The 11,177-nt window shown below is 35.3% G+C and overlaps 1 protein-coding gene across 1 annotated transcript in view; it reads right to left on the bottom strand.

Moving 5' to 3' along the window:
* Window positions 1-1,035: 1,035 nt before the first annotated feature.
* Window positions 1,036-11,177, bottom strand: part of KIAA2026 (KIAA2026 ortholog) — a 71,418-nt gene continuing 61,276 nt past the window's right edge. The window contains exons 7-8 of the mRNA XM_031961973.1: window positions 6,941-7,128; window positions 1,036-5,371 (exon numbers count right to left, since the gene is read on the bottom strand). Of these exons, the coding sequence (XP_031817833.1) occupies window positions 1,680-5,371; window positions 6,941-7,128 (3,880 nt within the window). The 3' untranslated portion in view covers window positions 1,036-1,679. The remainder of the gene's footprint in view (window positions 5,372-6,940; window positions 7,129-11,177) is intronic.

The following is an 11,177-nucleotide window of genomic DNA, read 5'->3' as shown; positions in this document are numbered from 1 at the left end:
CAGTCTAATCTGTAAAATAAACTAGATAACTTTTTCTAATCCTACAATACAAATAAGTAGTTGAAGGACTACCATATGAAAAAAGGAATATATTTGTTCTGTTTGGCCTTAGTAGGCAGAACCAGAACAATGGATGGTAATTGCAAAAAGACAAATCTAAATTTGATTATTAAAAAAATCCTATTAGAATTATCCAAAAAAGGAATGGGACTTTTCTTTCTGGTGGTCTTCAAGTAATTCCTAGATAGCCATTTGTTGAATATGTTTTATGGGGTCTCTTTGTGGGATATAGATAGTCACTATCTATGCACTGATAGTCACCAAAGATCTTTCAAATTCTAATCTGTGAATACACAAGATGTTGAAGGTATATTTTCTGATCTCAAGACTGAAAATTATATTTTAAATAATTTTAGAAAATGGCCCTTAAACTTTTTCATCCATAGTTGGGAAAGCATTCATTTGCAGTGTATTTTTTCTTTTTTTTTTTTTTTGCTAATATCACAATAAAGTAAAACAAACATCAGCAGATATATAATAACTTGGTTTGAAAATGAATTTAATGATTTTTCTCTGTAATCTCAAAAGCAACAGTGAAAATCTTAGAATCACGTGGTATCCACATTTCATGAAAGGTGTCCCTTTCATTCTGTACCCAAAGAAGTTTTGATGTACTTTTGAGTCTTCCAGAAGACCAACTGTCTTAAATCTAAAACACATTTTGGAATGTGCAGAAATTGGCTGAAAAGTAGCTTGCTTTTCAAAATGAACTTTTTTGGGGGTGGGGGCAGTATGTCATGATTTTAAATCCAAGATTGAATTTAAAAGCAACTAAAACCCCAAACCTGGAAAATGTTAAATAGTATCAGATTCCAATCACAGGCAAATCATAGAGAAACATGAGTCAAATTTCCTAATTACTTTTGCTTTTCTTAAGGAATTTTCTTAATTGATATAGTCTTTCACACTAGAAATGTGTTTTTCTTCTAAAATGCTCCAAGCACACACTTTAGAAATATTATTCAAACAAAGAAATACAGCAACTTCTTTTTATTACATGCAGATTCTTCTGCATTGTTGCTAACAGTACACTGGTCCAAAATTACTAAAATACTTAAAAAACTATACATTATGTAAACAAAACATAAATAAGACAGCATAGTTCTTTGTACATATAGTTTAGTACAGATTGTTATTAGGGATTTGGGAATATGTACAATTTTACAACATGGACTGCATTTTTATAATGCATAAATATATATATATATTTTTTTTACAGAAACAAAAATAAGATTTCACAAATGAAAGACACAGATTACCGTATTGTAGACACGCTGCAACAGTTCAAATTCAAGAGGAAACAGGTCAATGCAAATGTGCAAAAGGCTAGATTATTCTAAACTAGTCAAACTTGACTTGTGTAATGTATGTTAACAGACAGGTCATTCCAGACCTTTATCAAACAAACAACCCTTGAAAACATACCCATACATTTGAGTGAAATTTAACATTTTTTCCCGCCCCAAGCAAACAAAACCCTGTGGTAATCTAATGAAAAGATATAGGAAAAAAAACAACTATGTATATAGTATGTTTTCAACAGTATAATAAACAGTTAAAATTTATTTGGGAGTCAAAACAATGCCCCAATATTTAAAACTGGCTCATTTAGTCTAAATTCAAGATGCAGCTGTGTCAGGCTTTTCTAAGCCAGATGACGGAAAAGTAGGGAAGACAGTGGCAGAATTTCGGCTAGCAGATACTACAATATGAGAAAGAGACGAAGAGAGTGAAGAAACCTTAGATGCTGGAGTATTTATGGCATTCAAAATAGCTCCTTCTGGGCTAACCAACAGTTTTTTCACTGATGTGTCCAAATGGAATACTGATGCACTACTTGGCAGCTGAGGGTTACCAGCATGTACTGCAGAAACCAAAGAAGTTTTAGCAAGGAGAGTAGATGGAGGAGGTTTTATTACTGAAGTCAATGACACTGCTGGCATAGGGGTTGGAGCAGACACTTTAGCAGTTGTGTTTACTACTTGGGGTGTTGCATGTACAACAGGTACAGTGCTTGCATTCCCCAGAGAGTTTACAATTTTTGTAGAGCTTTTTAGGGGATGTTTTGCAGGTTGCCAACTCAAAGAACTACTGGGTGCTACTGTAATCTTCTGCCCAAGACTATCAGGAGCTGCAGGCTGAATACCTTGACCACTGTTAAGAGGTAAAGGAGGTCCATATTTTGGATTCGTAGAAATGAGAAGAACATGACTGCCAGCTCCAAGACCTTGTGGAGGAACAATAAATCGGGTGCCATTAATCATGATCTGAGTCCCAGGTGCCAAAGGGGTACTGGTGTTGATAACTATTTTTTGCTGAATGCAAGGTTCATTTAACTGACCCCCTACCAGACTAGTTACATTTGAAGGTGCAGTAGCAGTCTGAATGGCAGAGGCACCTGGTGCACAACTGTAAGTATGAGCTGATTTTACCAAAGTTGGAGGCATTTGCTGGTTTGGCAGAGAAGCAAAGTTGGAAAAACTAATTATTTTACCTGCATTCAGTGAAGCAGATGGTAATACAGATTGAGGTTTATTTGTATTTGTATTTGATGGCACTGTAGCTGAAATCCCTGGTGATTGAAACTGGACAAAATTCTGCGATTGTCTTTTAGGAAGGGGGACAGGATGTGTGGTACCTGGAACTGCTGCCAGATGGGGAAGTGTGTTGATTATTTTAGGAGATGCAGTGACAGGAGGCGGCAAGGCAACAGTAACTGGGATCTGTAAAGCTGATGTTAAACACTGAGGAGACATGGTTGGTTGAGTAGTTGAAATCAACACAGATGATGCAAGATGCCCTGTTTTCACAGTTGAAATAGCCACAGTGTTTCCAATATTTGATGTACACAGTCTATTTGTTAAAACTGGCATAATTCTTGAAGAAGTTTCATTTCCACTAACTAAAACTGTAGGTCGCGTCCCAACTGAAGCACAACTTGATGTTGTTGAAAGAGAAGTCAAAGATGCATTTGCTGTTACTGAAAACTTGTTAACTGCTCTTGCTGTAGACACCACTGGTTCATTAATGGGCGCAACATTTTGATTCATAAAACTTGAGCTTACTGGAACTGAGCTACCACTTGTGGACAAAGGCAAAATAAAATTCTTGCTGCCTTTTTCTTCTGCTCCTTTTGGAGTTACATTCTGCAGTATGTTAATTGATGGAACATTTGGAGCACTGCCTGTAGTATTTACAATGGCTTGGCCTATGTTCAGTCCGATTTTTACATCTTTTATTTGAGACACAGTAGGTGATGAATTTATTTTTATTGGGGCTCCGACTGAAGATGGAATTAGCACTATTTGGGGTTGTTCTGTGGTCTTAACATAGGTTTTGCTCAGGGAGGGAGGTCGAGCCTGTTTTAATGATTCTGCAATTATAGCTGGAGTTGAAGTGCCACTGGACATGGGAGCATTAATGAAAACTAATTTCTGAGTAGAAACACCTGTGGATGTTGGAGTAGGCACCATGTTAACTGCAGCACTACCACATGGGGAAAGAATGGATGGAGCTGTGACCAGCATGAGTTTTTGAACTGGAGTACCACTGATCACATCTCCATTTGTCGTCATCGTTGCCTCAGGTGGCGTAACAGGGTAATTCTTTGTTTTATAATCTACCTGTTGTTGTGAAGTTGGAGTATGGATTATATTTGTGTTGGTTTGTCCAAAATTTCCTGCTGAAATGCTAATTACATTAACTGAATTGCTTGTTGTTGACTGATGTATGGGACCAGATGAAACAGAAGGCAGGAAGGAGGAAGAAGAGGATACTGGTACAGTTTTATTATCTACCATTTGTCCCAAATTACTAGTGCAGGAAGGTTGGCCTAAAGTAAGTTTAAGGTTCTTCCCTGTTGTCTGATTAAAACTCGAAGCAGGGGCTGGAATGGAAACAGAAGATGGTGGGGGACCAAACCCAGAAACAGAAGACTGGGCAAAAGGAGGGAGGCAAGATGTAGCTGTTGCTCCTGCTACTGGTGAAAAAGTGGAGGATGACAAAGTTGTGGATTTGGGCACTAGAAATGCTTGAAGCTGAGGGGTAAATGTAAAAACTGAATTTGGAGATAGATTATTAGGTGAATTCTGATCTGGATTGGTTTGCACTTTTACAACTCCAGTGTTGCCACCACGTGTTCTGACAAGGATTGACTGTGAATCTCTTATACACACAGTTTTAAGTTCTTGCTTTGCATCAGAAGAATCAGTATTTGGCTGTGATGCTAAATTGTGAAGGGAACCATTAGGATTTGCAGTTCCACTTAGTGTTGTTGCTGATATTAGAGGCTGAACTGTTGAGGAAATGGTGGGTGAGGCAACAGGTCGGGGGAATGTGGCTGTGGAAACTATATTCTTAATTTTTCCAGTTTCACTTTGGCTTGTTTTAACTGGTAGTGCTAAATTATTTGCTGATGTTAGAGAGGGCAAAGTCTGTGGCCTAGAACTATTCACATTTGGTAAAGATGTAATACTCTTGTTGAAAATTGTATTAGACAGTTGCGCTGAAATATTTCCATTTGGGTTTACAAGAACTGGTGCTAAAGAAGAATTTACATTTGTTGTTTGTGGGAAAGATGAACAATGCTGTTCTGGACACTTTTGTTGAAATGACTGGATTTCTTTTGTAACAACAGTCTTTCCTTCTTTGTGCTGAATCAGAAAATTTTTAGGCAGAATAAGAACTTGCTGCATGACTTTCTCTCCTGTTTTAGGATCTGTCACAGGCTGCATCTGAATCTTCACAGAGCTATTATGAAGATCTATTGGCACACACTGGCCACAGGGCATTTTGTACACCATCTGTAAAGGACCCTTGTTACTGGTCTGGCAGGTCAATGCTGGCTTTATTGGGCTTACTTCTGTAGAAGATGTAACTGTTTTTTCCAAGGCAGGTACATTCTTACCTATCGAAGTTGGCAGCTGATTGGTTAAGGTCACTTTGTTCCCAATATTCTTTGCAAGCAAAGCCTGAATAGGTTTGGTCCCTTTCAGGAAAGAAGATACAGATGTGGTTGAGTCTACAGGGGCAAAAGTCTCAGGAGATGGTGGCTCTGTCTGTTTGGACTCATTCAAACAACAGTCAGCCTGCATACCACCTTCTAAGTTCTCAGATGCAGTTTCATTTGTGCTTAGTTTTGCTTTCTTCCTTGGTGAAAGTTCTTTTGTGCTATCATCCAGAAAACTATTTTGTTTGGACTGTCGTTTAAGTGCTTTAGGCAGTGTCTTCTGTACATCTTTAGAAGGCAATTCTTTTTTTAACAGCCTGTTTTTGCCCATGGGAAAATCAATTTCTGACAGTTTAATGTCATCTGAAAAATACAGAAACAAATATTTCATTTATGTACCAACAACATGCTAGTTGCTATACAAAAGTTTAAACAGCTATGATTCCATACCTTTAATACAACCAAAATGAATAATTAGATTATTTTGCCAAGCATCAAGGTACAAATATACAAAATTTAAAGAAATACACCCACTTATTAAAGGTGAATATGGATTGTGATACTGGAGATAGTAACAATGAAATTAAGGATTTTCATATGCAAATAAATAAAGATGGTTTGTGGTTTAAAAAAAAAAAACAAAAAAACAAAACGTATTTTTTTCACTTAAAATTCACCCAAATAAAACATGGTGAAATATATTTCTTGCACCAAAAGGAAAAAAAGAAAAGAACAGGACTACCTCCCCAAGAAGTACCTCTTAGTTAAGGGGTAGTTTGTTGATGATGATGATGATAACAGCATTTATATAGTACCCACTATGCACCAGATACTGTGTGAAGCATTTTACAAGTATAAGGAAGATACTATTATTATCATTCCCAACTTACAGTTGAAACTAAGACAAAGTTTAAGTGACTTGCTAATATATGTGTCTGAAGCTGGATTCAAATAGGCTTTACCTGACTGAATGGATGTCCATCAGTTGGAGAATGGCTGAATAAATTGTGGTATATGAATATTATGGAATATTATTGTTCAGTAAGAAATGACCAACAGGATGATTTCAAAAAGGCCTGGAGAGACTTACACGAACTGATGCTGAGTGAAATGAGCAGGACCAGAAGATCATTATATACTTCAACAACAATACTATATGATGACCAGTTCTGATGGACCAGGCCATCCTCAGCAACGAGATCAACCAAATCATTTCCAATGGAGCAGTAATGAACTGAACCAGCTATGCCCAGAAAAAGAACTCTGAGAGATGACTAAAAACCATTACATTGAATTGCCAATCCCTATATTTATGCACACCTGCATTTTTGATTTCCTTCACAAGCTAATTGTACAATATTTCAGAGTCTGATTCTTTTTGTACAGCAAAATAACGTTTTGGTCATGTATACTTATTGTGTATCTAATTTATATTTTAATATATTTAACATCTACTGGTCATCCTGCCATCTGGGGGAGGGGGTGGGGGGGTAAGAGGTGAAAAATTGGAACAAGAGGTTTGGCAATTGTTAATGCTATAAAGTTACCCATGCATATATCCTGTAAATAAAAGGCTATTAAATAAAAAAAAAAAAAAAAAAGAAAAAAAAAACAGAAAAAACAAATAGGCTTTCCCTGACTTCAGGGTGACCTAACTGCTTGCTAGATAACATGAGGATATAAAATTATCAAACTTTTTAAAACTACAGTGCCAAGACAGGAGTAAACTACAATAGTACAAGATTAAAAAAAACTAATGCTCATTGAAACAATGTTTGATAAAGCCACTGAATTATTATCAAAATGTTACCAAATTATCCTAAACAATTCTTTCCATTCCCCAAATTCATTTTACCTCACATAAACTTACAAAACAAACTAAAATCATTTCCTCTTTTTAATGATTATTTCTTTTTAAAATTGAGTACCTACCAGAATCAAGATGTTCCTTCTCTAGAATATCCAGAGGGTCTGCTGATTCTAGAGATTTGATGATTTCTACTCTGGGAGATTCTTTTCCAGGCTCTCCTTCACCTTCTTCACTAGTCCATAGCTCTCGGGTAAATTTATCATGATCTGGTTGTCTTTTGAAATCATCATAATCTTTCTTTAGTCGACTCCTAAAACAAAATATGTAATATAAGACTTTACCTTCCCAAACTTTTTGAATAAGTCATTTAATCTTATAGATAGAACTTTAAAATTCAGACTCAAATTATGTCCCAAATGCATCTTAAAATACATAATGTTACATACAGTGACAAAAAAAAAAAGAAGAAATGTAAGAGTTTTTTCAAGTTCTAATTATAATTTCTGTTATAAAACAGGTTAGTATTAAAAATGTTTTATTCTTGCTCTTTTTTGAAGATACCTCCATTAAATCAAATATGCACTATACTAACCTGTGGAATGATGATAAAGTGTTTGTTCACTTGTTTTCATTTGGCCTACTTCTACTGACCTCAATTATAATTACAAGAAATTCACAAGAAAATTATATAGGCTTATTCTTAGACTAACAACAAAGTTGAATAAATCCAAGTACTAGTATCTAAATCATACAAATTTTAGTAAGATAGTAGAATCTATCTTCGACTTCCTAATTCCAACATTTTAAATTGTAATTAATGCTCTTTAAGTTTTTAATATCTCTTGTTCTATAAGAAATGACCAGCAAGATGAATACAGAGAGGCCTGGAGAGACTTACATGAACTGATGCTGAGTGAAATGAGCAGAACCGATAAAGGCCTCATTTCCAAAATATATAGAGAATTGACTCTAATTTATAAGAAATCAAGCCATTCTCCAACTGATAAATGGTCAAAGGATATGAACAGATAATTCTCAGATGAAGAAATTGAAACTATTTCTAGCCATATGAAAAGATGCTTCAAGTCATTATTTATCAGAGAAATGCAAATTATGACAACTCTGAGATACCACTACATACCTGTCAGACTGGCTAGAATGACAGGGAAAGATAATGCAGAATGTTGGAGGGGATGTGGGAAAACAGGGACACTAATACATTGTTGGTGGAATTGTGAATACATCCAACCATTCTGGAGAGCAATTTGGAATTATGTTCAAAAAGTTATCAAACTATGCATACCCTTTGATCCAGCAGTGTTTCTACTGGGCTTATATCCCAAACAGATCTTAAAGAAGGGAAAGGGACCTGTATATGCACGAATGTTTGTGGCAGGTCTCTTTGTAGTGACTAGAAGCTGGAAACTGAGTGGATGCCCATCAATTGGAGAATGGCTGAATAAATTGTGGTATTTGAATATTATGGAATATTATTGTTCAGTAAGAAATGACCAACAGGATGATTTCAAAAAGGCTTGGAGAGACTTACACGAACTGATGCTGAGCGAAACGAGCAGGGCTAGGAGATCATTACATACTTCAACAACAAAACTATATGATGACCAATTCTGATGGAAATGGCCATCCTCAGCAATGAGATGAACCAAATCAGTTCCAACGGAGCAGTAATGAACTGAACCAGCTATGCCCAGCGAAAGAATTCTGGGAGATGACTAAAAACCATTACAATGAATTCCCAATCCCTATATTTTTGCCCACCTGCATTTTTTATTTGATTCACAGGCTAACTGTACAATATTTCAAAGTCAGATTCTTTTTGTATAGCAAAAATAATGGTTTGGTCATGTATACTTATTGTGTATCTAATTTATATTTTAATATATTTAACATCTACTGGTCATCCTGCCATCTAGGGGAGGGGATGGGGGGAAGGAGGGGAAAAATTGGAACAAGAGGTTTGGCAATTGTCAATGCTATAAAGTTACCTATACATATAACCTGTAAATAAAAGGCTATTTAAAAAAATAAATAAAAAATAAAAATAAAAAAAAAATTAAGAAAAAAAAAGAAGAAATGAGCAGAACCAGGAGATCACTATATACTTCAACAACGATATTGTATGAGGATGTATTGTGATGGAAGTGGATTTCTTTGACAAAGAGATCTAACTCAGTTTCAATTGATCAATGATGGACAGAAGAAGAACACTGGGAAAGGAATGTAAACCGTTTGCATTTTTGTTTTTCTTCCAAGATTATTTCTACGTTCTGAATGCAATTCTCCCTGTGCAACAAGAGAACTGTTCGGTTCTGCACACACATATATTCTATCTAGGATATACTATGACATATTCAACATGTACAGGACTTCTTGCCATCTGGGGGAGGGGGTGGAGGGAGGGAAGGGAAAAATTGGAACAGAATTGAGTGCAAGGGATAATGTTGTAAAAAATTACCCTGGCATGGGTTTTGTCAATAAAAAGTTATTTAAAAAAAATATATATATATATATATATTTAATATCTCACTGTGACTTTTGAAAGAGAGCTTGAAGAAGAGAAAGCTGAGAGATAGCAACTGGAATGATTTGCTTTACACAGGAGATATGTTCCTGAAAATCTGTGTATAAACTGAAACATTTTTTTATTAGCTTATTCTAAAGATGTCTTATCTTCAATTGTTGCTTTAAATTCAATTGGCAATGACTCAGGCTTCAGTTTTTGAGTTTCTTTCTCTTACATCTCAAACTTCATACTTAACTCTTTTATCAAGTAATGATCTATAAAGAAACTTATATATCCCAAGGAATTACACTTTTTGTTAAATTCTGCAGATTTAAAAATCCTCTCAGCTCTATTCTTTCCCAACTCCACACCAATATAGATTACCCATCTTGTAACCTAATCTACTGGTACCCTTTGAAAATACCACTGTATTCTTAACAAATTGCCATATCTCCTAGATATGGTGATTTTAAGCCAGCATTAATCTATTTTCTTGTTTTAACCAAAATTTGGCTCTTCCTTGAACATACCATTATCCCTTGCACCCTTATCCACTGAAGGATATTCTTTTTACAATTTCCTCAGACTTTTATTATAGTTGAAATACTCTCTTTTCCTCACCAGTGCCTCTAAATCCATTCCTCAAAATTTTTATTTTATTTATTTATTTTTGAAATCCATTCAATTGACTTAGGCCACCTATCTATTATCTAGTAACCTTTGGCCTTTTCTTTTTCTTCTCCTTGGCAAGTCTCATTCATTCGTAGTTTGAATTATTTCCAAGACTCAAATGAAAATTACTATATATCATTCTCAGATCATTTCCTCTAGATCATGACTTTTTCTGAGATTCAGATCCATAATATTAATTACCTACGAGACTTTTCCACCTTATTTGATGGCACTTCAAAGCTGAATTCATTACTATTTTCCCCGTAACCTTCTCTTTCCAATGTTACTAATTTTCTGTGTATGATACTACAATCCATTCCACTTCCCAGTTTTAGGACCATGGGCTTATCTTTGAAAACTAAAGATTATTAAGAAAGGTAAGAAGCAATTACCAAAGCCAGTGGAATCCAATTCCATAACACTTCTCACATCTATCCCTTCACTCCCATCATGAAATGCTTTCCATTATTCCCTGCTTGGACAATTCCAAAACTTTTCCATGTCTCTTGTAATCTGTCCTTCATGTTGTTGCCATATTAGATGGTTTTGGTAATGTCACCTCCTTTGCTCTACAAACTTTAATGGTTCCATACTGTCTACTAATTAAAATTCAATTCAGTGACCTGGCATTTAAGGCCTCTAGAACTGAAAATTCCCACTACTTTTCCAGTATCTTCTTATTCTATCGTCTTTCAATATTTTATGCTCTAGCCCAACTGAACTATTCTTCCTCTTGGAAGAGTACTTCTTGTAATACAATATCTCTACTCATTCAATTATTCCTGTTAAACCTTTCAATATATTCTTTCTTACCATCTTTAAAAACCAAATCAAAGAACATCTATAAAGCCTTTTCTAATTCTCTAATAAAATCTTCCATCTTGAATCTCATAGAGTACTTTATTTTCTATCTAAAATAATTACACAATGTTGCATATTATGTCTTTTGTTTCTTATCCCTCTACTAGACTGACAGCTACATGAGAGGAAGTATAATTTACTGTGGAGCCAAGATGGCAGAGAGAAGCGAGGACATTGCTTGAGCTTTCCTCATTTTCCCTCAGAACCAATGTTAGATTAAGCCTCTGAACAGATTTCTGAGTGACAGAACCCACAAATATTCGAGTATAATAATTTTCCAGCTTAAGATATCTTGGAAGGAT

The sequence above is a fragment of the Sarcophilus harrisii genome, chromosome 1 (assembly GCF_902635505.1).
Source record: "Sarcophilus harrisii chromosome 1, mSarHar1.11, whole genome shotgun sequence".
NCBI lineage: Eukaryota > Metazoa > Chordata > Mammalia > Dasyuromorphia > Dasyuridae > Sarcophilus > Sarcophilus harrisii.
Note: the sequence above shows the minus strand (reverse complement) of the source record. Positions and strands in the feature narration are given on the sequence as shown.